Below are 27,680 nucleotides of genomic sequence, written 5' to 3'. Positions count from 1 at the left end.
GATTTATCACTCTTTGTGTAATAAGGTAAAACGTTTTGGATCAAACCACTTCTTGAAGGTCTCCTTCTCCTCCTCAAGATTCCTATGAATATGTAAAACTGTCACATGTTTTTCCTGTTAATCTGTTTATTGTTGCTTTACTTCTTAGGGGAATCATGGAACCTAAGAAAATAGAAGGGAAGCTTCCTTTCAGAGATTAGTTTGAATGCTAGCTTTTGGCTGCTACTGTAATATTCTGTTACAAATTTCCTGGCTTAAACTGACACATGTATTACTTTACAGTTCTCTAGGTTGGAAATTTGACATGCATTTCACTCGGTAGAAGTCAATTTTTAGGAAGGCTGTGTCCTCCTTTGTCAGAGCTTGGTGGAGTGTTGGTGTACTTTTCAAACCTATTTTATTTGGGTTTCTTATGTCCTTTTTCTTCTCCATCCCAATCTCTTCCAACACCCCAATACTGGGTAGGAGAGAAAGGAGGTTAGTGGGGACAAGGGGCAGAGTTTTCTTTAGCTATTTCCTGCTGGTCAGGGTCATGGGGTCCTTTGTGGAAAGTTTAATCTTCATTTCAGGATATCTCCAACTTCTCCACAGCAATCAAGAGCAGCAGGGGGAAGCACCAGCAGCCTCTCTCTGAGCTCTCTCAACACTCTCTGGGCCCTCACCTTTATTCCCTCTCAGAGCCTGCTCGAGGAGGTGAATAGTTTGTTGCTGTGGACAATCTCAATGGGTCCCATATCCTACACCTGGGATTAAAACAAAAGTAGGTTTACATCCACAACTGGGGGGGGGGGGGGTTCATTTAATTAATTATTATTTTTTTAAGCTTCTAGAAGTCTTTCTCAACTTTTCTAATGCTGGGATTCTTTAATACAGTTCCTCATGTTGTGGTGACCCCCCAACCATAAAATTATTTCGTTGTTACTTCATAACTGTAATTTCTGAATTGTAATATAAACATCTGATACGCCCCTGTGCAGTCCAGCTCCAAAGGTTGTGAACTGCTGTTCTAGAGGCTTCCTACATTGCTTGACTCATTGCTTGCTGCCTGGCGTCCTCAAAGCCAGCAAGGCCAGGCTGAGTACCTCTCAGGTCATGCCAGCCACTCTGTGTCTTCTGCTTCCTACCTGCACTTTCACACATACCCATCCATATTAAGGGAGTTGTTCAGCTGGTGCATTGGAATCTTCTTTTGTTTAAAGAGCAGCTGATAAACAGCTTTAACCCTCCTTTGCTGTGTAAGGAAGCACACTCAGGTTTCATGGAAAAAAAACCCAAAAACTAGGCTCTATTATTCTTATCCCAGTTACAAGTAGACAGCACAAGAAATACATTTTAGGGAAACCGGGTATACATTTTTTCTCTTTCTTATTTGCTAAGACATTCCCCCAGTTCTGACCCACACAGTGTCTTTTGGATCGTTAACTGGAGATCTTAGCTAAGTCAGAGGGTCAAGTCAGACCTTCCATTGCAGGCGTTTTTAAAATGGCAAATGCCGAGCTTCTCTGCAAATACTCAAAGCTAAGCACCTGAGGAGGACCCCCAGCAGTCTCCTTCACGCTGTAGCTCTGAGGCGGTTCTGAGCTGTGGCGTCACACACACATAAAATTCTTACTCCAGAACTTAAGGCCCCGTGAACCTTGATCAATTTAACTTTCGCAAGCTTTTTGTTCTTCATCTTTAAACATTCTAATTGACTCGAAACAACTGTCTAGAGGGCTGAATTCAAGGGGGTCTCTGATGAGGCAGCAGAGGCTAAATGTGTATTTTGAATTGTTTTTCCCTTTAGATGTCTTCCCAGATGCCGAGCTTTCTTGGCCTAGGGAACATAACCCCACAGGGTATAAGTCTGGTGTGGGAGCTCAGCATGAATCTGTAGTCTAACTTCTGAAATGCACATGTGAAGCCTTATAAAAGTAAATTTAGTGCCCAAAGGAATGCTATAAATAAGTCATATAAATAAGTTCATTAATTAAATTCATCGATGCATAAACTTGTTCACGAAATTGTGACCAAGCAGTGGTGTCAGCTAAATAAGCTACAAAGAATGGGTTATATACACCGGGAGAATGACAAACATTTCTTGGGTTAGCTCTACCTCAGTCCTTGAAATGCTTTTTTTTTCTCTCTCTGCTGAAAACCAAGGGGCGGCACTTTGCTTTAAACATCGGAGTCTCAAAATGCTCTTAATAGGCATCTTTCTTTCTTCCAGGTAAACCTTAAGGAGAACTGCCACAAGATGGGGCGGAGGTGGGTGTATGGTGGGTGATGTGATAAGTTTAGAATACAGGTGGTCCTTGCCTTCTCTCTACTACATCCTCCCCATTTCTGCATAAAAATGTGTCTCATTTTCACTTGGTTAGTTGTAGATAATAAAGCTTGGTCGTCTAGTGTTGGAGCTCATCTTGAGTCTGTATTCTAACTTCAGAAATGCTGATCAGAAAAGCACATTTGAGGCCTTATCAATGTAAATTTAGTGCCTCGAGGAATGCTCTTGTCATACAAATAAAGTTCATTATTTTCATAGATCGGCTTAACGGACGCTGCTCTGTAATCAGTGGACCAGCAAGAGTCCATTATCTTACCTTCTATTTCCTTTAGTTGCGGCCAAATCACCTTGCAAATCCCCGCCCTTCTTGAGGTAGCTAAGTTTGCAGGAGGGCTCTGTTTTCTGCAAAACAGGTTGAATGCATTTCCTTTTCATGTGTTTAGGCTAATGACCTTCAGTGTCATGTAGAGCAAAGAAAGTGTCTAGCCCCCAGTCAATTTGTTTTGAAAGAGAAAAGACGAATTCCAAGAGAATCAAGGAAAGCCAGCTGAAGATCCTCCAGGGAACAAAATTGTTTTGCCTTGTTTATGTGGGGGTGAACTGTTCTCCAGGTAACGCAGGGTTTGAAAATGATTTTATTATGGACAGAGGCTTTCCCTTAAATTCAGTTTGTTGTCGATACATTTTTTTTTTTTAAAACTAACTTAAATTTCTTCTGGTGGAAATTACTTAGACCTATGACCCAGAAAACTGACTTGGTGTTTTGGAGATCTTTACACGAGAATTGAACTCCTGGCCCATAATCAACACAGAATGTGCTGCCATAGATTACTCCTGGGCTAAAGTCAAATCTGAAGATCAAGAGAAGTATGTCACTTTTGAATCCCCTACTATTATCCAGTAGATGATGAAACCAAAGCTATTGGGGTTCAAAATAAATAAATAAATAATCTTCAGGTGGAATGTAGCTCTAAGCAGTTATCAATTCTTCACTGTCAAGGGGGCTGAAACACAACGGGAAAGGGTCTTAAGGGTCTTGATAATCTATACATATCCTATAGGTTATTGGGAGAATAAGGATATAACCTATGGCATCTGCCTTCTTACGGGCCACGTCCAGATTCATTAGTGTTCAATAGGAGCTGTTTCTTGTCCTGAAAGGATATGAATCTGAAAACCATCTCTAGATCGTTCTTCGTTGGCATTAAATTACCCTTTAGGCTCAATAAGCCATTTGTAAGTCTCTGCAAGAAAGCTTTCACCTTCTTTGACCCGCCAGAGGTCTAGGTTTGAATTAAGTGGGTAATGCTCCACCTGCTTTTTAACCACTAGATCTCCTTGCCAGAATGTTTCCATTCATCCCCAGCCAACACCCATCATCCACAGCCTGGCAGCAAACCCTTTCACCTCTCCACACCCGTATTTCTGCCTCCCCAGTCCTTTGGCTGCCCTTTGGGGTTTGCATACTTGTTTAACTGGTCCCCGGAAGCCAAGCAGAGATCTTACTTTCCATAGATGTGGCTATACAAATTAAGAGTGGGAGGCGATACAAAAACAAATGGCTCTTAATTTATAACGAGAATGCTTCATTTTTCTCTCTCTCTAAATACAAATTATAGATGGGCTTTCAATACAGAGCGGGCTCGGGAAAACAACTAATTAACGCTGAGGTTAGCAAGACTATGACAACAGTTAAGGCACAAATCCCAGCTATCCTATCCCAGGGAACACCCCACGGCAGGGAAAGCTTAAGAACAGTTATCTTTGCTATCTGTGCAGCGCTAAGATTCAAGCTTCCAAGGGCGGCCGGCACACAGTAGGTGTCCGAGAACCCCGCAAGGCTGAGAATAACTCAATCCTGAGAAATCTGTGGCACAAATACAACGAGTCCTTGCTCAGTCTTCCCCAAGGCAGCACCATTGTTCATCCCTCAACACCCCGCCTTTCCCATTGTTTTGGGCGTGCTGATTCTTTCACATGTGCACGAGACTGTGGAGAGTCACAAGCACACCATCAACCCTGAAATCGGAGACTTAAGCGTGATTCCAGGCGAGCTGCCTCGGGTATCCTGCTTTTAAATGAACCGCAGCTCCGTTTAACGGGTTCAGTGTCTGTGCGGCGTTCTTTCCCGCCTTCTTGGAGTTGAGGCGAGGGATTAAACAATCGGCATTCTCTCGCCCTTCCCTCAATCCCTCGAAGTTTTCCTCTCCTCCTCTCTCCTTCCCTCCACTTTCTTTCACAGGCCTTCGTTTCTCAAGGGTCTCGGCTCCGCTTCCTCCCTCTCCGCCTGCTTAGTCCCTTTGATCCTTTCTTTGGAGCCCCTATTCCCAGAAGCTGCAGAAAATACCTTCTTTTTCCCCCCCTTTCACGTCACTTCCCTCCCCTCTCCCCTCTCCCTCTCTTCTCGGAGGTGAGTCCCCCCCTCTAGAGGCCAGCGCCTTCTTCGCTCCGTCCTTTCGCGACGGCGAGCGGGATTCAGAGAGAAAGAAGGGGGGAAGGAAGGAGGAGGAAGAGAGCCAGAGCCGGGGAGGAGGAAACAAAAAACCGAACCCTTCCCCAAAAAAACCACCCCCACACTCGGGCCTACAGCGCGGAGGCCCAGGAGCGGCATCGCCATGGCAACGGGCGCCGGCAGGAAGCGAGGGACGCGCGCGAGGGCGGGCGCGGGGAGGGGGCGGGCCGGGGGAGGGGTCGGCTGCCCCGGAAGCACCTCCCCGCAGCCCCCTCCCCGCCGGCCCGCGGCTCCCCGCCCCCCGGCCTCGGCCCCCACCCTCGCGGCGGTGGGGCAGGAAGTGCCAGGCCCGCGCGAGCCCCCCGGCCCGGCGGAGGCGCGGCGCGGCCGGCACCCGGACGGCGGGAGGGGCGGGGAGCGGCGGCCGCGCCGGGCACCTCCCACCGCGCCGGGGCCCCCGCCCCTCCAGGAAGGGGAGGAGGCGGCGCGCCGCCGAGGCCGAGCGACCCCCCCTCCCCCGCCCCCGAGGTGGACGCCCCCCGCGAGGACTCGGGTGCGGAGCCCGGCGCGAAGGTAACCGGGCGGCCGCGGGCCGGGGAGGGGCCGCATCCCGGGGGCTCGGCGGCGCGGGGATGTTTCCTCAGCCGCCTCGGCGTGTGCAACGCCCAGGTACCTCCCCCAGCCGCGCTCCTGCCTCCCGCTCCGCTGCGCTCTGCGGTGCTTCGGTGCCGCGCGCCCCGGTCTCCGTGCTTTGCGCTCGCTGTGCTCGGTTGCCGTCCGTCCGTCACCCCGCTGCCTCCGACCGCTCGTCTTCTCATTCATTTCTCCCTTCCCCGACTTGGGTCCTTCCATCCGAGCATGCTGTCTGGTTACCTCCCTGCTTCTCGCGCTCCGCCGGGCTCCCCAGTTCCTTGACTTCGGTGCCCCCTCCTGCTTGGCTCCCTACTCTTAGAATGTCCATTTCCCGTTCGCTCCGGGCACGGCACTGTATCCACCCCCTTCCCCCCGTGTGTTTGATTTCTCGCTGGTTCTGCGTTTTCATCACGGTTCTGTAGAACAACAACCCCTGGGAGGCTTCCCTAGGCACCCCCAACCCCTGCTTCTCGCTCCATTCTTACTGCAACAGAGTTTTACACTCGGGGATCCTGACTTCCAACACCTGACCCAACAGGCCCGATACTGTGTCCACCTCAGTATTACTGTTGAGTTCCCTCCCATCGGTGTGCCTCTATCCCGGTTGAATCCCTACACACCCACATCCAATGGTGGGTGGTACCTTGTAGGCTGGCCTTCCACTCTTCTCCTCGTTTCTACTTTTTAAGTCAGTTTACCTCCTAAACTGCTTGTTATCTTCACTTCTCATATTTAATCTGGGACTCACAACATTAATTGAAAAAAAATGAAAAATTAAAAAAATATATATAGATTGGTTTTTGCCTGTGAGGTTTTTGATGCAGTTTTCCTGGTGGAAAGTCTTTACAGTGGGTCCTTTTCTGTTTCACGATCTGGGGAAAATGTGGGGGTCATCGAATTTATGAACATTTTTGAGACAATCCTCTATTGCAAGTAACAGGATCTTATGTGTGAGTCCAGTGAGATAAGTCCAGTAATCGATACAACTGTGCCATGCTGCCTCTAATCCTTACCCGCTTTTTTTCTTCACATGCTGATATTGAGGATTCATGGGTCTGTATCTGTTTAGTGCTTTGATATTTTGGCAAAAGGTGTGGGGAGAAAGGTAGACTGAAGTTGGAACTGATAAACTATCCTCTATGTACCTCTTCCATTATATCCATGTGTGGCATTTGTTCTTTCCTAAAATGGGGAGAGTTTGATGCGATGAGGTGATTCATGCCTGGAGAAGAATTAGGAGAGAACTCAACTTTTTAAGTACCAAGGCCAAGAGTTTGACTTTTATTCTTTCCTTGTTTGGGATGCATTCCTGAGATAAATTCATCCAATGAAACTATAGACAGCAGAAATTTTGGTCGGACATTTGTATTCCTAAGCCATGGAGTGCTTGATAACCTGATATTTCTAGTAGCCCAGTGTTTCAAAAGTAAAGCATATAGTGTAACAAAAGAAAGAAAAAATGAGGAGAAAAATAATGTCATTGTAATATACAGTGTAGCAAAAGAAGGAAAAATGAGAAAAATGTCATTGTAGCATTGCATTAGAAAAATGTTTCTATTTGCTTCTTAATGATTCTTTTTTGACTCATATGTATTTTATTTGTTTTTGCTAATTATATTGTAGCTTCCAGAGAGTAAAGTTTTATATCTTAGTAAAGTTGAAAATTTTTTTTCCTTTTTTTTTTTTTTTTTTTGTTAGAATGTTGCTTAATGTTACTTGGGAGTATGTAACACATTGTTTGTTACCTTATTTGCTAGTAGGGACACTGAAGTTATATAAGGAGAAGTGACAACACCGGAGGCTTTAATTAGTAGCTTGGCCTGCAGCCAGCCAGTCAGCTACTTTGGATATGTGGCCCGTGGCCTAGCTCCTCTGTCCCCAGCATTTTTTCCTCTTCCATCCTGTCCACTGTGTCTACCTCATCAGTATCTCAGGGCTCTCCTCCAAGACATGAAGATAATGAGCACCCACACGGAGTGACACTGCTTTAATGACAGATTGTTGTTGTTGTTGTTGCTTTTTTGTTTTGGGAAGAGACACAGTAGTGTAAAGACTTGATACACAAAGTCCTTGTTTCCACTGTTATAAAATGGGGACAATAACATTTACCAGACAGCACTGTAAAAAACATAGTACAGGTGAAGGGCTTAGACCAAAGGAAAGGAGGCAGCTAGAGGCTTGGGGGGGGGGGGGGAGGTGTCTATTGTTACAATGATAATGATATGATGAAGGTAAAAATAAGAGTTAAGTTTTCAATGGGTCATTTTAAATGTGTTGAAAAGTGCTGGGGGCCATAAGCTGGCTTAAGTATTGTAAGGTGGCTTGCTATAGTCTGGTCATTTTATTTAACAGTAGCCAGGAGGGGTGTGTAAAGGTTTTTTTTTTTTTTTTTTTCTTTTTTCTTTTGAGACAGTGGCTAGATTGAAAAGATGGTAGAGTAAGGAAGATACGATTACAGATTTGAGAGTTCTAAGACCTCAGAGGAAGATTCTTAGAAACTTTGTGAACTTACTGTGGTTTTGAAAGATAATAACATGAAATGACATTTTAGGTTCGAGGCATAACTTTAATCCTTTGCTGATTCCCGTCTAGGGCTTGAGTCAGAACACCATTCTTGGGGACCCTGGAACGCTATCATGGAGACTGAGAGCGAGCAGAACTCTAGCTCCACCAATGGGAGTTCCAGCTCAGGGGGCAGCTCTCGGCCCCAGATAGCGCAGATGTCCCTGTATGAACGGCAAGCTGTGCAGGTGAGGCTCAGTTGAATGGCCAAGGTCTGTGAGTATTGGCTTGGGGTAGGCAACGATGCCAGAAGGGCGTCACCCTCAAGTTTTTTCTGAGTTGGTAGAAAATGAGCTTTCTTCCACTTCAGTCAGAATCTTAGCAGTTGACAGAGTTACAGCAAACCCAGAATGAAATTCGGTCGTTTTGTTTTGTTTTTAGCTATGTACCAAGTTCAAAGCCAGCTTGGGCGACTTGTGGGAACCTGCCTTGGAATAAAACTACAAAAAGATAGAGCTGGAGAGTGTGGTTCATTGACTGAATTCAAATACTGTAGTTCACACATGAATAAATAAGGTTCAGTCTGTTAACGCGGTTTTAATTAACCGCTTCTGTTCATCGGGTAAAAGCGTTTATTTACTTATTTACTATTTGTGTGTGCGTCTGTAATGTTGGCGATGTGGAGGTCAGAGAACAACTTTTGGGTTTTGTTTCTGCTGTGCAGTATATACAGGTCCAGTTGGCCCTGGAGCTTCTGTCTCCATCTCGGTCTTTTTTATGGTTTTTCAAGATAGGGTTTCTCTGTGAATCCCTGACTGTCCTGGACTCACTTTATAGACCAGGCTGGCCTCCAGAGAACCACCTGTCTCTGCCTCCCTGAGTGCTGGGATTATAAGCGTGAGCCACCACCGTGCCTGGCTCATTTTTTTTTTTTTTAGGAGTGCTGGGATTACAGATGTGCACCGCTGCAGCTGGCCTTTTGTTTTTGGTTGTTCTGAGGCTTTAGCACAGGCTTGTGCTGCAAGTGTTCTTTCCCACAGCTCTCTCTCCTGCTCCAGCTGTCAAGCTTTTAGGTTTGAGCCATCTAAACTGCTCTGAGTAATAGAAGTATTATGGACCTTTTGAAGACATTTATTTTCAGACAGATAGCAAATTCCTTACTTCAAATATCCTGTTTGGGATTGAACTATTTTTCTTAAAATATTTTGTAGAACAATTGTAATAATTAATGAATAAGAACATAGCAAAATCCAGTTGACATTAAGATGATCGCTGTCATTTTTACAACTAGCCGTTGATGTTGTACATAGATATTTGAAAATGTCAATCAGTTGAGTTCTGCCTGATAGATTTGTTCAGAAATCATTACTGCTTTTCTGTCATCTGTCTCTAGACACTGACAGATCTGTATCTCTAGGCTACACACCTTTTACTATTAATTTGTGTCTTTTTTTTTATATATATATAGACAAGACTTACTCTTACCTTGGCAGGCCTCCAGCATAGTAATGACGAATTAGATGATGATGATCTTTCAGCCTCTGTCTCCTTTCCTGACTCCTTTCTCGACAGCTACAGCGATGCATGCACATAGGAGTTAGAGCGATTGTTCTGAGTGTTGTGTCCTATCTTCTAGGCTTTGCAAGCACTGCAGCGGCAACCCAATGCAGCTCAATATTTCCACCAGTTTATGCTCCAGCAGCAGCTCAGTAATGCCCAGCTACACAGCCTGGCAGCTGTCCAGCAGGTGAGAGGTCAGCAGCCAGCTGGGACAAGAGGGAGGGGTCAGGCACTGAAGATTTAGTTTAGGGGAGCAGTTTGGGGCAAACTGCATCCTACACCAAGGTTTTCTTTGCCTCCTGTTTTCTTATAGGAAAGGAGTAAAGATGGTTCTTAGATTCTGGGGTTGCAGGGGGAACTGTGGGAGACTTTAGAGATGGAATAGCTGTGTTGTGGACTTGTTCTGTCTAATATGTTAGCTGCCAACCTTATGTAGTTATTGAGTTAGTTGAAATGTGGCTAGTTCAAATTGAGGTGACACTGTAAGATTTTAGAAGATGCCCATTGCCAAAAGAAGGTAAGAAATTTCAGTAATTCCTATATTAGCTTAATGCTGAGATGATATTTGGGGAAGAGGTGGATCTCTGAGGTAAGAGCATGAACTATAAATGTATAAAACTCTGGGTTCAGTCCCAGCCCTCATCCCTTTCCAAATGATAATATTTATTTGTTTGTATTGTATTACATAAGTTAGTGAAGCTTATATCATCCTGCTTACTACTTTCTAAGTATGCGTAGTAGGAAATTATGTATGTGGCTCATTTGATGTTGTATTGGACAAGTCTTCATTAGATTTATCAGTGACTCATGGAGTAGGACAGGGTGCCGTCTGCCCTGATGTTTCTAGGCAGGCTTGTATGGTCATGTGACATTACACAGACAGTGATGTATTCTCTTCTTACTCCAGAATTGAGTCTCAGTTCTCACCTGAAATCTCCATTTTGCGGAATGAGTTGGTACTAGAACACAGGGAGACACAGCCTTTTCACAGTTTCTGTTCTGCTTCCCCTTGACCAGGCCACGATTGCTGCCAGTCGGCAGGCAAGCTCTCCAAACAGCAGCAGTGCGCAGCAGCAGACGGCTACCACCCAGGCCTCGGTGAGTGCTATCTGTCAAGGTCTGAGTTTTGCAAGGATCTGAGAAAGTTTATCGTGTCCTCAGTGGCTTTTTATTGCTCCTAAGTAGAGTTTGGCAAAAACAAACAAACAACAGGGAACCTGTCTGAATCTGTGTAGGAGTCTTTGTTTTCAGACAGGCTTTCCCTAGCTAGTCCTTCCTGGCTTTGTGCTTACAGTGATCCTCCTGCCTCTGTCTCTTGAGTGCTGGGATTATGGACATGTACTACTGTGTATGACTTTTTAAGAGTCTTTAAGTGGGTTAGCCTTGGGATTATGGACATGTACTACTGTGTATGACTTTTTAAGAGTCTTTAAGTGGGTTAGCCTAAAGATGACGGAGAAAGTCTCAGGGAAGAAATAACAAATGAAAGGTTGCTTTTTCAGAGAGAAAGAAAACCTGTTCCATTTCTTTCCTTTGCCTGCTCAAGCATTAAAATCGGTGATTGTGGGCTTGCCTTCTTTTTGATTGTCTGTTTCCTTTGGCAATACTCCAGAGTAGCTAAGATGACAGTTTTGGATAGGACATTATTATTTATGTCCCTTGACTACATGAAAGTAATATCCTGTTCTTGATGGTGCCACTCTGAAGTTGTCAGTTGTATATGCTTTCTTCGATTTCTCCTCAAATCCTCAGTCCCGGTTTCTTTCTGTACTGTACAGATCAACCTGGCGACCACATCAGCTGCCCAGCTCATCAGCCGATCCCAGAGTGTGAGCTCTCCCAGTGCCACCACCTTGACCCAGTCCGTGTTACTGGGGAACACCACTTCCCCACCTCTCAACCAGTCCCAGGCCCAGATGTATCTGCGTGTAAGCCACAGCCGCAAGCGCCATTGTCCTAGGGGCAGCGTTCATAATTTGTCTTCCCTGGCGAAGAGTGAAAGTATTTTATATATTTATTTTTGTGGTGCTAGGGAGGGAACTCAGAGCCTCATGCATACCAGGCAAGTGCTCGGTCCTTGAGCGATACCTTTAGACTGAAAGCTGTTTTGTTTAATTCTGGTCATCAACATGTTTTAAGACGAACTGATCTGCTCCCCATGCCTACCTAGGCTAGAACAGAGCTTTAGATAGCATTGAAATCCTTTGCTGGAAGAGGTGGCATTGATACTTGATTAGCCAGTGGTCATGTAGTCTAGCCTCTAAATGTGCGACTGTGTCCACAAATTCTAGGCATCTCTCCGCTTATCTGTTTCTGTGTAGAACTGTGTGCTCTAAAATCCTTGTCTAAATGTCGTCATGTCACTCTTGTTATCATTCGTCTTCTTCTGCAGTCTAGGTTTTCTCTGGATGATTCATCACATTTGGAGAATGAGTGGTTGGTGTGGAAAGGGGCAGGCTCAGTTGTTTAATATCTGCTGTTTATTTTGTCTTGTGGTCCTTTCCTTCCATTTCTTCTGTCTCCTCTTTTCTTCTTTTACTCTCCTTCCTCCTCTCTTCGCCAGCCACAGCTGGGAAACCTATTGCAGGTTAACCGGACCTTGGGCCGGAATGTGCCTCTAGCCTCTCAACTCATCCTGATGCCTAATGGGGCAGTGGCTGCAGTCCAGCAGGAGGTGCCACCCGCTCAGTCTCCTGGAGTTCATGCAGATGCAGATCAGGTCAGTGGCAACCACTTACTGTGGAGAAGCCTGGGAGCATGCAGGGGATGACCGCAGGCCAGGCCCCACACTCTGCCCCTTTAGTGATTTTTATAATTCTTATTTTGTGTGTGTTTCAGCTTCCCTTTCCTCAACTCCAAGTCCCTTAAAACTACTAAGTTGATTTGAGCTAAAGAAAGAAGTAGAGTCACCTAAGAGGATCCCCATGGATCTGGAAGTCTTACAATACAAGTTGATTTTTTTTTAAGGCATCCTTTTGTCCTCTGTAGCTTAGTTTTATTGAGTTTCTTAATTCCCTCCTGGCTGAGTTGCTGGTAGGATATTTGGTTCCTTCTGTTCTTGACTTCCTATAGTTTTCAACTTTCAGTCTCCTGTGTCTGTTCATGTTTCCTCAGTAAAGTCTTTCTTCCCATTGCTTTTTGTGACTTTTTACCAAAACATATATTTTAATTTTTAACATATGGATGAGTATATACTGGGGCCTTATAATGGTTGTCTCATTTGTCTAGTCTCTAAAAAACTATATAAATATACTGTGCTTGGATATGTATTTAGAGCTTTGGAACACTAAAGAGATGAGCCACATATTCAGAGAGCTTAGAGGGGCAGCAGTGTTGTGCCAAATGCTACTAACTCTTGAGTGACCCCAGAGTTTTAGGAACTGGCTATGTTACTTTGCAGGATGCTTGAGTGGAGTCCTAAAGGGATAGGCTGATTTGATTTGGAGTGAGGAGGAAACTGAAAAAGAAGAGCAAGCGTGAGGGCACTGTTCATTTACCTAAATTAGACTCCTGTGGGAGGGGTGGGTACTGGAGACAGCGGGGCTCTGATGTTCTGTAGCAGAGCCTGCAATATATGTTGGGTTGTTTTGTCAAAAACAAAGCACAGAGATAATGGGCCTCATGGAAGAAGATGACATTATTAGGAAGGAGACTCAAAGCCAAGGAAACGAGGTTGTAGTTAACTTGGCAGCCGGGCAGTGGTGCTTTAAAGGTGCACACCTTTTATTCCAGGACTCAGGAGGCAGAAGCAGGCAGACCTCTGTGAGCTCAAAGTTAGTCTGGTCTGCAAAGAGAGTTCTGGGACAGCCAGGGCTATACAGAGAAACCCTGTCTCAAAAACCAAACCAAAATAAAACAACCCTCCCCCCACCCCCCAAAAAAACAAACAACAAAGTAAAACAACGAACTATGGATAGCAAATGAACAAGATAAGAAAAATACTTCAGAAAAAAATCAAGAATCCGGGGAGGGGAACTGCTAAGAGACCCTTGGGGTCATCTATTTACAAAATACCTTTGTAGGCTGTTCTAGCAGTGGAAGCAAAGAGGAGACTGATTGTGCTTTCATAACAGTTCTTCAGTTTATCCATCCATCCACCTCTCCACCCATCATCCATCATCAGTCTGTCCATCCATCCTTCTAATCATTCATCAGCTGACAATATGATCGAAGTGGCTAGAATGTGCACCTGGTGTCTGGTTAGGCTCCAGCTCTGCATTGAACTGTAGCACCTTGGGCAAGTGATGTAAAGTCTTTCTGTTGTGGTCTCTTCATCTCTACAATAGAGTACACCTAATGCGTGATGTTTTGTGAGGACTAATTGAGTTGATTAAATAGAGTAGACTTAATGCAGTGTGTTGTGAGGACTGATTGAGTTGATTATAAGTGCTTGAATCATATCTGAACTTTAAGATGTAAGGAGATGTTGAATGTCTGACAACCATGTCTAAAGATCTTGAGGAAAGAAGATGGTTTGCTTGAGGGATTACAAGATGGCATATTTCCCCGGTAGATGAGACCATTGGAGGAGCCGCACTTCACAGGGCTTTGGAGGCTGGCTTAGGGTTTTAGGCCTCATGTCAAATGAAATGGGAAGCTCTAGAAAGGCTTTCAACATACAAGGACAGTTTTTCTTCTTCTTCAGCTTAAAGGCTGTGCTGTATATGTTAACAGGGAAATGAATAATTTAGGAGAAAGAAGGTATTTGGGTGCATAGCAATGAAGATGGACAGGAATGCATGGATTTGAGATTAGCAAGAGTTATTGAGGGTGAAGTACTGATCAGAGTGGAGGAATTGGAGGAGGCGCCAGGTATGAGGTCTGAAGCAGCATCGTCGGGTTTTTGGTGCTGCTTATGAGGTGAGCACTGGAGAAGTGGAATTGGGTTGCAGCTCGGGTTTGGGCACACCACGTTAGAGATGTTTTGAGACCTGCTTGAGACGGCAGCCCTGTGCGTGCTCCTCGAGCTTAGAGCTAGCTTGGAGCTAAACATGTGAAAATGGTGGACACAGATGATGGGTCTGTTAAAGTTAAGGAGGTGTTTAAAATTGTTTTTGGAGAGTGGATGGGTAGAAGAGAATGTTTAGTAGAACTCTAAGGGTTGCGATAAGTCTTTAGAAAAGTTGAAGGTGACGGGCTGACTGGTGGACGCAGGAAAGAACAACAAAGAGACAGGAAAAAAATTTAGACTTCGTAGTATCATGAAGACAAAGGAGACTGGGGTGATATGGGTGGTATGGTGGTATGAGTAGGGACCACTCGTGTAAAAGAGGAAAACAAGGATGGATTTGTTAATGTATTGGTAGAGATACTTAGAGGAGTTGGAGGGGGATTGAACTTGAGGTATTGAGTTCGAAGCACATGTGGAGAGAGTGAATGGGTGGTATAGTGGATGTACAAGTATTTATTTAGTAGTGGGGGAATAGGATGAAGCTGAGCGAGGAAGAACAGGGAGAAGGGCACAGGCAGCTCACACAGGCTGGAGTGGCTGATAGAGCAAAGAATAAGAGGGAGTTGTAATGATAAGCTCTTTAGAAAAGCAGGAGGAAGAGGATCCAGAACAGAGGAAGAATAATGAGAAAAAGAGTGATGGAGCCACATGCTGGTAATTGCGTGCATAGATTGTGGAGTCCAAAGAGAGAGAGGAGAAGAGAGAATGTGGTTCTGAGGTATAGGGAGAGAAGGGAAGTGCAATGGCCGTTGTGGAAGGGAAGCTGTGTGACCTGTCTAGTTCTCACTCTTGAGGAGAGTTCAGGCACCTCTGCAGAGCTGGCCTTCTCTCCCGCTGTTCCGGATTCCAGTTCCTGATTTGCCTGGCGTTTGTCATGACTATTTGTAGTCCTCTTCCATGTTTCTGTCAAGATGACGTCAAAACAATAGTGAAGAACCTCGGGATAACTCAGGTAGAGTGCTCACCCTGGAAGCATGAGGACCTGAGTTCCATATTCACAACCCATTTTATAAAAAAAACAAAACAACCCACCCAGTCATGGTGGTGCTTGCTTGGAATCTCGGTGATAGTGAGAAAAACAGATGGATCCTTGACTCCCTGGCCGGTGAGCCTAGTCCAGTAGCTGAGTTCCAGGATAGAGAGACCTTGTGTCAGAAAAGGTAGTGCTGGTGGAATTGCACAGTGGTATCTTTTGATCTACATATGCACATATACACGTGTGTACCTGTACTCACACACATACGAGCACCTGCAAATACATAAACACTCAAATATAGATGAGAAAACAAGAAAGACATTTTGTTACAGACTTTTAAGAACCTTGTCCCTCTAGTACACAGAATTTGATCAGTTCTAGTGATGTGATTTATCACTGTCTTGTCACTGTTCCTCTCGTGGCTCACTTCTTAAAAAGTTAAGTTTTAAGTAAATGTGTGTCTTTGTACATATGCATGTGCCTGCATGAATTTATGTGCAGCACATGCAGGACCTTGCGCAGGCTGCTGGATCTCTTTGGAGGGCATGAACCGCCATGTAGGGTCTGGGAACTGAACGTGGGTACCTGCCAGGTCAGTCAGTGCCCTGAGCCATCCCCCTGGCCTTCCTCTCGGGTACGCAGTTGTTTTTAATGGAAGTAGCAAGCAGGCTGGGGGTGGAGCTCAGTGGTGGAGTGCTTGCCTCGTATGTGAAAGATGCCCTGGTTGGACCCCCAGTGCTGCAAACCAAAAACAACGTAAGGAGAAGTTCCCTGCTGTCTCCCACCGTCCTCATCTGCGGTATCGATTGCATGTGCTGATTTCCGTGATCATTCCCTTGGTCCCCTTTAATATAGGTTTATTGCTTCAAATTTACTTTGAAATGGGAGATTCAAATATATGCACAAAGCTTAATCAGTGTATGTATCATTGAGATTGAGTAACCACCAATAGGTGACCATTCTATTCGGGCTCTTGCCCTCTGATAATGGATTAATTTGAACCAGATTCTAGCTACCAGGTGTTTATATTCGCATATGTGTACAATATATAATGTAATATGTAACTATAAAAAGCAATATATAAGATATGTATGACATTTTATTTGTATTTAAATTTATAAGAAACTTAACGATATGTAGTCTTTTTGAGAATATAGTTTTGTTGTGTTGGCCAGACTACATGTGTTTTTCTTTTGCCTAAGCTCAGTAACATGGACAACAGCAGCATGCCTCTGTGCTTGGTCTGAGAATGCTTTCTTCATAGCATACTTTTAAGACACATTGTTTTTGTAGTCATTATTTATAATTTTAATTTTTATATAATGTCCTGCTGTCTGAATGTAGTAGTCTTCTTCTGTGGTTGGTGTTCGGGTTGTTTCCAGGCTTTGGTCTCTCTGCATGGTCTCTCCTGCTGTGTGGCAGTCTCTCTTGTAGAACTCTAGCGTGCATGTGCCCATGTGGGTAAATGTGTGAACAGTCATTAGGATATGACGACAATTTCTTCCTCAAATAGAAGAAATGGCTTCAGCTGTAGATTCTATCATGTTTATTCTGATTATTGTTAAGAGTAATTGTGATAGTATTCTGATTAATAGAATCAACGAGGTAGCTGTTTTCCTTTCACTCTGTTTATGCCTAGCACATTCTGGGGCTGTTAATAATAGACAAGACAGATTAAATTTGTGTTTGTAAGTTACAATTCAGACTGGTTATTTTAACACTCCAGGCCCTTAGTGACTTAGTATAGAGCCTTTGTTTCTCCCTAACCCCAGCTACCTTTCTTGTTTTTCATTTTTCTGCTGCCTGTAACTCAACACAATGAGTTGTTTATGTAAAAGCGTGATATTATTTTTTTGGTTTTGTGGCCTTGCCAGATGTTTTAAGTATGTCTTTTTTCTTCACTGTTCCCCTCTGAGCGTCAGGACAGACATCACCTGTTTAGGAAGACTTGTTTCCCAGTCAGAGTTGATTTTGTCCTCTGTAGTCCTGTAAACTTGGTCTGTATTTGTGTCTGTGTTGCTGTGTTATGTTTGCTGATTTTCTACTGGGACAGAAGCCATGCAGCAGGAGCACACAGCTGTTACGCTCTCACATCCAAGGCAGTACCCGAAGTGCAGGAGGTGCTAAGTGTAGGTGCTAAGTGGATATGGAGAAAGAGAAAGTTGGAGGCACATTTTGTAGGAATTTTGTTAAAATTTGATGATAGACTTGATAGTAAATGACAGAAACTAAAAATTCAGATGTGTTTACAAAAAAGCTCCTTGGGAAGCTGGAGGGAATTGAGTTACTGGTGCAGAAGTCAGGGCTAAGTCAGGTAGGCTGTGGGAAATTACAATGTCGCTGGTTTTCTGCTTATGAATCAGTCACAGGAATCTACACACACACACACATATATTATATCTTCCAGGTGCAGAACTTGGCAGTGAGGAACCAACAGGCCTCAGCTCAAGGACCCCAAATGCCAGGCTCTACTCAGAAGGCCATCCCTCCTGGAACTTCTCCTGTTTCTGGCCTCTCCCAGGCATCTAGCCAGGCCTTAGCTGTGGCACAGGCTTCTTCTGGGGCCTCAGGCCAGTCACTCAACCTTAGCCAAGCTGGTGGAGGCAGCGGGAATAGCCTCCCAGGCTCCACGGGTCCTGGCGGAGGTGGCCAGGTGCCTGGGGGTTTGGGTCAGTTGCCTTCTTCAGGATTGGGTGGAAGCTGTCCCAGGAAGGGCACAGGCGTGGTGCAGCCCTTACCTACAGCTCAAACAGTGACTGTGAGCCAGGGCAGCCAAACAGAGGCAGAAAGTGCGGCGGCCAAGAAGGCAGATGCAGATGGGAGCGGCCAGCAGAGTGTAGGCATGAACCTGACGCGAACGGCCCCACCCGCCCCCAGCCAGACGCTTATTAGCTCAGGTAAGGTGCCGCCCTTCATGTCACCACTCAGAAGCAATTTAAAATACTTGGAGAACACCCCCCTCCTCCAGTAGTTCTAAAACTCTTGGCCGTGGAATGGCAGAAGAGAATCTTGTCGGTCTTGAAGGTGCTAGCGCAGAGACAGGGTAATGAGCAGATGAAGATCTTACCAGTTTCCTCTAAGAGCGCACTACTTACAAAGTACTGTCTGCTTTCTTTATGTTGTTGTCATTTGTTTCTGCTTTTACGAGACAGGGTTTCTCTGTGTAGCTTTGGCTGTCCTGGAACTCCCTTTGTAGACCAGGCTGGCCTTGAACTCACAGAGATTCAACTGCTTCTGCCTCCCTTAGTGCTGGTATTAAAGGCTTGCACCACCAATGCCAGGCACTGTCTGCTTTCTTTCTTTCTTTTTTTTAGTTTATTATTTTCACTTAATGCTGATGAAATTGACAAATACACCTTTGAAAGGTGGTTTCTCTGTTCTCATGTTACTTACAGTGTTGCCTAAAAGCTGAATCCTCACCTCTTGTCGGTGGGTGGTTCAAGCAGCTATAGTGTAAAGATCTAAGGACACATAAGACCAGCAAGTGGAGCTGTGGCCTAGTGTGGCTGACTTGTGGTTATCTGTAACAACGATAAGGGCAAACAGGAATTTAGAATAATCTTAACTCTAGTTGGTGCTTGCCCTGAGACTAGCTCAGATAGAGTTACTGTCTATACTTGGTATTGTTTTTTGTTTGTTTCCCATCACCCTAACCATTGATATATTTGAATAATTTAATCATAAAAATTACCAATCTTAGATACTTAAGTTCCATATTTTGTGTGTTCTTTGGATAGTCTGTGATATGCAGAGACTACCAACTCTAGTCTGCAGCAGAGGACACGGTAGTCAGAACCTCTGTTTGATCTCTTAAGACTTTTTAGATGGTGACCTAATGTGATGAACTTTAAAAGTGGAGGCATTCATAAAGGATGTTGACACCTTTAAGTCTAGATATTTATTATTTCAGTGAATACTAAATGCATCTTATGTGTCAACCACTGGAATGGGTTCTAGGGATGTCAAAATGAATAAAACATGTATTCAGCCTTGAAATAATGAAGAAGGGGTCAGCCATTTTTAGCTCAGTCCTGAGTGAAAGGGTAGGGTGGTTATAGCAAAGAAAAGAGCAGAAATGACTGAAGGTGATTGCTGGTTTAAGTGGTTCCCTCCACGCAGCTTTTCCTCCCTCCCTCCCTCCCTTCCTCCCTCTCTTCCTTCTTTTCTCCCTTATCTCTCTCTTTTTCTCTCTTTCTTTCACTACTTGGGGTTGAATCTAGGCCCTGAACATGCTGAGCCAAGTTTCTATCACAGAGCTACACTCTAGTCATGTCTTAATTTTTTAACTTTGTATTTTGAGAAACAGTTGCTTAGGCAGGCCTTGGACTTGCCTGAGTTCTCCTGAGTACTTAAGCTTCCAGGCTGTGCCCTTAGTTTTTGCCCTGAGATCTTTGTCCTGGAGGTTGTCAGTGATGTCTGACTGAGTGGAAAGAGTGTGAATAAAGTTCAGATTCCGTGCAGTTCAAATTTCCATTCACTGTCTAGTTCCCAAGTAATGAGATCAATTTGCATTCATTGATTCTAACATTAGATACATCTTACAAAGAGGGTTTTGTTTTTAATTTACAAGGATTGTCATTTTCTGCTTTTTCTCCTTTGTTCCATTCTGGCTTGTTTCACGCATAGCCACATACACACAGATCCAGCCCCATTCGCTGATTCAGCAACAGCAGCAGATCCACCTCCAGCAGAAGCAGGTGGTGATCCAGCAGCAGATTGCCATCCACCACCAGCAACAGTTCCAGCACCGCCAGTCCCAGCTGCTTCACACAGCCACACACCTTCAGTTGTCGCAGCAGCAGCAGCAGCAGCAGCAGCAGCAGCAGCAGCAGCAGCAGCAGCAGCAAGCGACAACCCTCACTGCCCCGCAGGCACCCCAGGTCCCACCTACTCAGCAGGTCCCACCTTCCCAGTCGCAACAGCAAGCCCAGACCCTGGTGGTCCAACCCATGCTTCAGTCTTCACCCCTGTCTCTTCCACCTGACCCAACCCCCAAACCACCCATCCCCATTCAGTCCAAGCCTCCTGTAGCACCTATCAAACCTCCTCAACTAGGAGCCGCTAAGATGTCAGCTACGCAGCAGCCACCACCACATATCCCTGTGCAAGTTGTCGGTACCCGGCAGCCAGGTACAGCGCAGGCGCAGGCTTTGGGATTAGCACAGCTGGCAGCTGCTGTACCTACTTCCCGGGGAATGCCAGGGGCAGTCCAGCCTAGCCAGGCCCACCTGGCCACCTCGCCACCTTCATCGCAGGCTCCTGGTGCACTTCAGGAGTGTCCTCCCGCATTGGCCCCTGGGATGACCCTTGCTCCTGTGCAGGGAACAGCACATGTGGTAAAGGGAGGACCTACAGCCTCCTCCCCTGTGGTGGCCCAAGTCCCTGCTGCTTTCTACATGCAGTCTGTGCACCTGCCGGTAAGTGATGTTTGATTATTTTGAAGGTATTATTACTACCCATCCATATCCGAATGGGCTGGGGACTGAGTGGAAATAGAACTTAACAGGAGAATGAAGAGTTGAGAAGGTGAATGTGCTCTGTTTTAAAAGAGTAAGAAGTCTATATATATATGTTAAATATATACGTATATTTATATATATACATGGATATATATGTGCATATATAGATGCACATATATACCCATGTTTATATGTTAAATATATATATGCATATGTACACATACACAAACACACATATAAAATGTCTAAACTTCAAATTCCTAAATTTGTTACTAAGATCTTAAGGTTTTTATATATACACTAATTGAATCAAGAGCACCTTAATCAGATTTGTCTTTGTAAAGCAGCAGTTCTTAGTTGGTCTACAATGAGTCTTTCAGTCCAAGTCAGGACTCAGTGATGTCTTTCTTGTTTTAGTGCAGAAGTCATGCTAATTGGGAATGGCCAAGAAGTTTAGTGTATCAAAGGGTGCGAACAAATCTGGAAATCTGGAACTGGCAGTTATCTAAGGAAGTATGCAATTACAGTTTTCCTTTCACACCTAAATCTTAGGTACTTTCTTGTGCATTCATCTTCTAGAGTAAAGCCCAGACCTTGGCCGTGAAACGCAAAGCTGAGTCTGAGGAGGAGAGAGATGACGGCTCCACACTGGCCTCTGTGCTCCCTGCAAAGGTGTCACCGGCAGCAGAGAGCCCAAAGGTAATGGAGGAGAAGAACAGTCTTGGAGGTGAGTAACCAGCTTCCGAAACCTTAGTGGTGCCAGAGAACTGAGAAGTGAGCTGAAAGCTAAATCTAGTTCAGTATAAAATGGGCCTGAACTTGGTGAGCAGTAAATAATCCAGAATCGTGGGCTCCATGGTGAAGGCTCACCATGAGTACTTTGTGGACGATCAGGCTGGCTCACTAGGAGGATAAGCAGTTGTGTCAAATACCTTGTGTGTGTTTGTTTTTCAGAGAAAGCTGAGCCAGTGGCCAGTTTGAATGCTAATCTTCCAAGCAGTGACCTAGTGGCCTTGGCCCCTACCCTGTCAGCACCGCCTCCTACTCTAGCCTTGGTGTCCAGGCAGATGGGTGACTCAAAACCCCCACAGGCTATTGTAAAGCCGCAGATCCTCACGCACATCATTGAAGGCTTTGTTATCCAGGAAGGAGCAGAGCCCTTCCCGGTGAGGGCAGCGCCTGGAAGTGGGACTGGGACGGGAGAGTACAGAACTGTTTCATCATTAGAGAGTGGTTCATTATGCTGCTTACTAGTTACAGAAAGGTGAAGGAACACAAGCGGAGTTTGTGGGCTACAAAGTGAAAATATTGGGAACAGAAGAAAAGGAGGAAGCTTTTAAAACTATAGTGTGTAGTTGAGTCTGTAAGGTGGTTTTATAATGAAGGAAGCCAGGACCAAAACCCAATGATCTTGACTCTTGGACTCCTCGCTCCTTTGTGGATTAAAGGACATGATGTGAGGGCACAAGTGTAGGTGACTTAGATGGAAAAGCCAGTGACAGAGCCTGGGGCTGGAGAGACGCCTCAGCAGTTAACAGCACGTACTTGTTGTTGCGGGGGTCCTGAGTTGCATTCCCAGCACTCATGTCACAGGCTTGCAACTAATCACACCAACTCCAGTGCTTGAGAATCTGACTGCACACACACACACACACATACACACACACACACACACACACACCCCTGCCTGGGCATGGTGGTGCACACTTCTCATTTGAGTCTGTAGGTGGCAGAAGAACAGGCAGAGCTCTGAATTCAAGGCCAGCCTGGTCTACATAGCAACTTCTAGGATAGCTAGGGCCATATAATGAGTCTTTGCCGCAACAGCCCTCGCCCTTCAAAAAAAGTCTTAAAGTAAAAAAGGAAGAGATCCCTTATGAACCAGATTTGATTTTCAACTCAGAGCTTACCCAGGCAGGGACATGGGGAATTTGAAAGGCTGTCGAGGGCAAAGGCTTTAACTGGTCTTTCTCTGGGACAGGTGGGATGTTCTCAGTTACTGAAGGAATCTGAGAAGCCACTGCAGACTGGCCTTCCAACAGGGCTGAATGAGAGCCAGTCAAGTGGGCCCTTGGGCGGAGACAGCCCCTCCATAGGTAAGTATTGGATGCCCATGCAGCTGCTTGGTGGGGGTGGGGATTGGAAGATATGCAGCAGTTCCACAGCTGAGCTGCATCCCTAGATTGAATTCTTTTAGACAAGGTCTCACCATGCAGCCTAGGCTGCCCTGTAACTTCAGACTCTTCCTGAGTCTGGGAATGATAGGCAAGGGCAACCACACCACTACCCACACTACCACGCCTACCCAGTCAGTTCTTGTGAACTTAGAGAAGAAATTAAATAAGGTCTGTCTGCACAGATGTGTTCTGCTGAGTATGTGGAGTCGTACGGAAGGACTGTAAGGGAGCTTTACCAAGCAATAGGAATGGCGTGGCTTATTTTATACTGTCTTAAGGATATATTCTTCAGTCTTTAATCCCAGCACTCGGGAGGCAGAGGCAGGTGGTTCTCTGAGTTCCTGGTCTACAGAGTGATTCCAGGACAGCCAGGGCTATACATGGAGAAACCCTGTCTCAAAACAAAACAAAAAGGACATATTCTTCAGAAGACACTGTAGGGTAACAGTTGTGAAGTCCTGGGTTTGATCTTCAGCATTAAATGACTGTGTATGTATGTGTGTGTGCAGACAAATTATTAGTTTCTAGAACTTACTGTAGAGTAAAAAACCCCTTGCCCATGCTTTTTTAAAATTCAATTTCTTTAAAAATTTATTTTTTAAAATTTTATTTTATGTGCATTAGTGTGAAGGTGTCAGATCCCTTGGAATTGGAGTTACAGTTATGAGCTGCCATGTGGGTGCTGGGAATTGAACCCAGGTCCTTTGGAAGAGCAGACGGTGCTCTTGACCACTGAGCCATCTCTCCAGTCCCCCATGTTTTTTTAAAAAGCTTTTTTCAAAGAATTATTTTTATGAATGAGCGCTCTATCTGCATATATATCTGCACGCCAGAAGACAGCACCAGATATCATTACAGATGGTTGTGAGCCACCATGTGGTTGCTGGGAATTGAACTCAGACCCTCTGGAAGAGCAGACAGTGCTCTTAACCTCTGAGCCATCTCTATAGCCCTTGCCCATGCTTTTAGGCTTTGTCAAGAAGGCTGTTGAGGCTTTCTATGTATTAGTCAGTTCCTTTCCATATTCAGAACAGAATCCCATCTGAAATCTGAGTTGAACCAGAATAAAATGAATAAGAGAGCTAACCTGGAAATAATCTGATGACTTAAGGTTAAGAAGATTTTAAAGGGGCTGGAGAGATGGCTCAGAGGTTAAGAGCACTGGCTGCTCTTCCAGAGGTCCTGAGTTCAATTCCCAGCAACCACATGGTGGTAGGTCCCAACCATCTATAATGAGATCTGGTGCCCTCTTCTGGTGTGCAGACAGAACACTGTATACATAATAAATAAATAAATCTTAAAAAGAGGAAAAAAAAGATGTTAAGTCTCTGTCTCTCCTCCAGAGTCTTGCTATGCATCCCTGTCAGTCTCTGGCTCGCTGTATATGTAGCCCAAGCTGATGTTCGGCTTCCTGCCTCAGTTTCCTGTGCTGGGATTACAGGCCTGTACTCTTATGCCAACCTATATACTTCGTGAGGGACAAGCCTTTAGGGTGTTTGGTTTTAGGGATTTTCAGTTAGGTTGCGTAGGTCTTTGCAGAAAACCCTAAAGAAAATAAGTACATAGCTTGGGGCCTAATAACAAGTGAGGGGTAGGAGAAGTCTGTGGTAACTGAAGAATGCCTTGTTTTTCAGAGTTAGATAAGAAGGCAAATCTCCTCAAATGCGAGTACTGTGGGAAGTATGCCCCAGCAGAGCAGTTCCGAGGCTCCAAGAGGTTCTGCTCCATGACATGTGCAAAGAGGTACTGTGGGCACCAGTCAGTTCACCCTCATTGGATTTCCTGTTCAGTGTTCTGATCCTTTTTTTTTTCTTTTAATTTTTTAAAAAAGATTTATTTATTTATTTATACAGTGTTCTGTCTGCATGCTCACCTGCGTGCCAGAAGAGGGCACCAGATCTCATTATAGATGGTTGTGAGCCACCATGTGGTTGCTGGGAATTGAACTCAGGACCTTTGGAATCTCTGAGCCATTCCTCCAGCCCCTGACCCTTCTCATAGCTGATACTTTCTGTATCCCTCTTTGTTTTTCATTGTGTCCCCCAAGTCAGTATGTTGTTTCCACAGCACTGTGACATCTTGTGTGTGCCCTGACCTGTAGGTACAATGTGAGCTGTAGCCACCAGTTCCGCCTGAAGAGGAAAAAGATAAAAGAGTTTCAGGAAGCCAGCTATGCGCGTGTTCGGAGGCGCGGACCCCGCCGCAGCTCATCTGACATTGCTCGTGCTAAGATCCAGGGCAAGCGCCACCGGGTGAGCTGCTGTTGCAGAGCCAGCTGGCCTGTACAATGATTCCCCTCCCCCCAGAGTTCTTTGCTTAGGTAAAAGTTCTGGATACAGAACTCTCAGAACTCAGTTTGCCTGACTCTGTTGATCCATATTGTAAGAGACTGTCCTGACTGCAAGTCTATGCATCCATGAATCCTTCACTGTACTTAATAATTGAGGGGCACAGTCAAGGCAGTGACACTGTTCATACGTGAATGGTGGTTTAGAGTAGTTGTGCACCTGTAGATGAAGCACAGCTTTAGGTCACCTATTCAGATAAACGTTTCCATTAGCCTAGTGCAGTTGAGAGAGAAGGAAATCATGGTGGTGCTCTCACTGGGTTCGCTGGTTTGTTTCTCTCAAGGGTCAAGAGGACTCCAGCCGGGGCTCGGATAATTCCAGCTATGATGAAGCACTCTCCCCAACATCTCCTGGGCCACTGTCAGTCAGAGCTGGGCATGGAGAACGTGACCTCGGAAATACCATTACAGCCCCACCCACCCCAGAATTACATGGCATCAACCCTGTGTTCTTGTCCAGTAATCCTAGCCGATGGAGTGTTGAGGAGGTCTATGAGTTTATTGCTTCTCTGCAAGGTACTGGCTGCGGTGGGGGGTGGGGGGTCTTCAATGGAACCAGGACCTGGTTCCCTAGGTCATCAGGCCACCTGCTTTCCTACAGTGTAGTTCACTGACTTCCTTCTGGGCCAACACCATTGATTATAGTGTCTGTAGCTTTTTGGTATTTGTTTTTACCTTGAATGAATCGTATTTGTCACTTGGAGTTTTTGGATATCACTAGTATATGTGAGCAACTGAGCATACATGACTTTTCCAAAGGAGTACATTAGAGAAGACTTTCGTGATTCACATTCAAGGCAGGGCTGCCCTCACTAAACAAACACCATTACTCTTTGGTATTTGTTTGAATTCTGAGTTCTCAAAAGAAAATGTTGCAGTGTTAAGCCATGCATGTAGTTTTTATCTCTAATGGAGTCATGAAGTTTTGTTTTTTTTAAGTTTATTTTTATTTTATGTGCATTGGTGTTTTGCTTACATGTCTCTGTGAGTGTCGGATCTCCTGGAGCAGGAGTTAGACAGTGAGTTGCCATGTGGGTGCTGGGAAATGAACCCCTGTCCTCTGACAGAACAGCCAGTGCTCTTAACCACTGAGCCATCTCTTCAGCCCCTCAAGAAGTTATTTCTATGCTGAATGGCTTGTCCCTTGCTTGATCCTGTAGAGTAGCCAGCAGATGATTTCACTTGCTAAAGTTTGCCTCAGACCTTTCTGCTATTGAACTTAGGACAGTGTTTTGGGATTAGCCATCACTTGGCCCATTTTAATTTCTTCCTGTGTCTTCTGATGGTGCAGTTTCTCATGTGTTCCCACCCTTTCCTTTTAGGCTGCCAAGAGATTGCAGAAGAGTTTCGTTCCCAGGAGATTGATGGACAGGCCCTTTTATTACTTAAAGAAGAACATCTTATGAGTGCCATGAACCTCAAGTTAGGTCCTGCCCTCAAGATCTGTGCCAAGATCAATGTCCTCAAGGAGACTTAAGGTGGCCACAAATCAGCCTGAAGCAGATGCCCTGACTATCCAGGTTATAACCTGGGGCAGCAGACTTTGCAGGGAGGAGCTGTTCCTATTGTGTTAACCTCTTATGGGGATTATGGAGACAACTTCAAGAATTGGTTGCTGGTGCTACATGGTGGCAGCTTTGACATTTTCTCTGGGTTTCACTTAAAAACAAAACAAAAACAACACACAAAACCCTTCTCACTCTTCACACCTACCCTAATGTAGTTTCTAAGCAGGCAGAGTACAGACTAGGACTGCTCGGCCTTACCCTGGAGTGGACTGACTAGCAAGGATCTCACCTATCCGAGGAGGAATGTCTCATATGGGAAGGCAAGGAAATGGGTGAACTGTAGACTTGCCTCCCCAGTGGGAGAAGTCGCTTTTCCTAGCTTATGTGACACAAATAGCAAAACCTGGTGCTTTCCTTCTCTGCACTGTCTCATTGTACTGTAGCTCAGTCTTCTGTTACCATGTTTTCCCCGAGTACTGAATATTTCTTCCTGCATCCATGGCAGGATCACCAGCCCGTGTGGACACTTGGTTGGTATCTGATTTGCTGCAGGGACTAAAGTGTTTGGCTGGCACATGTGTGGCTGTTGTCATATCTTTCTGCATCCCTGCTCCCTTCCAATTTGTTACCATCTTCAACCCTACCTTTCTTTTCCATTCAACTCTGCTCTGTCCTATAGCTTTACAAAACAGGAGTGTGTGGAGCTGAGGTCAGGATTGTAAGCACCTGCCTTAGGCACTATTCCTTGTACAACGAAAATATTAAATATTTTTTCTTCCTTAGTAAAAGGATGAAAATTGGTCTCAGTCTTATTGCATTCCACTCTCGACACAAATGACAAAGCCAACA

The 27,680-nt window shown here is 45.1% G+C and overlaps 1 protein-coding gene across 5 annotated transcripts; it reads left to right on the top strand.

The window, feature by feature from the left end:
- Positions 1-5,036: 5,036 nt before the first annotated feature.
- Positions 5,037-27,632, top strand: Phc1 (polyhomeotic homolog 1). Of its 5 annotated transcripts, none has more exons than XM_060384157.1 (15): positions 5,037-5,291; positions 7,944-8,101; positions 9,490-9,600; positions 10,431-10,511; positions 11,192-11,341; positions 12,001-12,132; positions 17,748-18,237; positions 19,967-20,757; positions 21,379-21,526; positions 21,754-21,965; positions 22,781-22,895; positions 24,611-24,719; positions 25,078-25,228; positions 25,608-25,839; positions 26,646-27,632. In XM_060384157.1, exons 2-15 carry the CDS (start codon positions 7,988-7,990, stop codon positions 26,798-26,800), a joined length of 2,991 nt encoding a protein of 996 aa, XP_060240140.1. In that variant the 5' UTR covers positions 5,037-5,291; positions 7,944-7,987; the 3' UTR covers positions 26,801-27,632. The 5 variants fall into 5 exon arrangements, with proteins under 5 accessions (XP_060240140.1, XP_021505655.1, XP_021505659.1 ...); XM_021649980.2 differs by having other exon boundaries at positions 5,037-5,387; positions 11,977-12,132; XM_021649984.2 differs by having other exon boundaries at positions 5,038-5,291; positions 11,977-12,132.
- The last annotated feature ends 48 nt before the right edge of the window (positions 27,633-27,680 follow it).

Source organism: Meriones unguiculatus, chromosome 5, assembly GCF_030254825.1.
Source record: "Meriones unguiculatus strain TT.TT164.6M chromosome 5, Bangor_MerUng_6.1, whole genome shotgun sequence".
NCBI classification, from domain to species: Eukaryota; Metazoa; Chordata; class Mammalia; order Rodentia; family Muridae; genus Meriones; species Meriones unguiculatus.
This window is presented reverse-complemented; position numbering and strand designations above follow the sequence as displayed.

Excerpts from the sequence above, each read along its gene's own strand:
- Phc1 (XM_021649980.2), top strand. The coding sequence starts at position 5,351 with ATGTTTCCTCAGCCGCCTCGGCGTGTGCAACGCCCAG. Across the intron at positions 8,102-9,489 it reads ATGAACGGCAAGCTGTGCAG|GCTTTGCAAGCACTGCAGCG; the intron begins GTGAGGCTCAGT and ends CCTATCTTCTAG. Across the intron at positions 21,966-22,780 it reads AAGGAGCAGAGCCCTTCCCG|GTGGGATGTTCTCAGTTACT; the intron begins GTGAGGGCAGCG and ends TCTCTGGGACAG.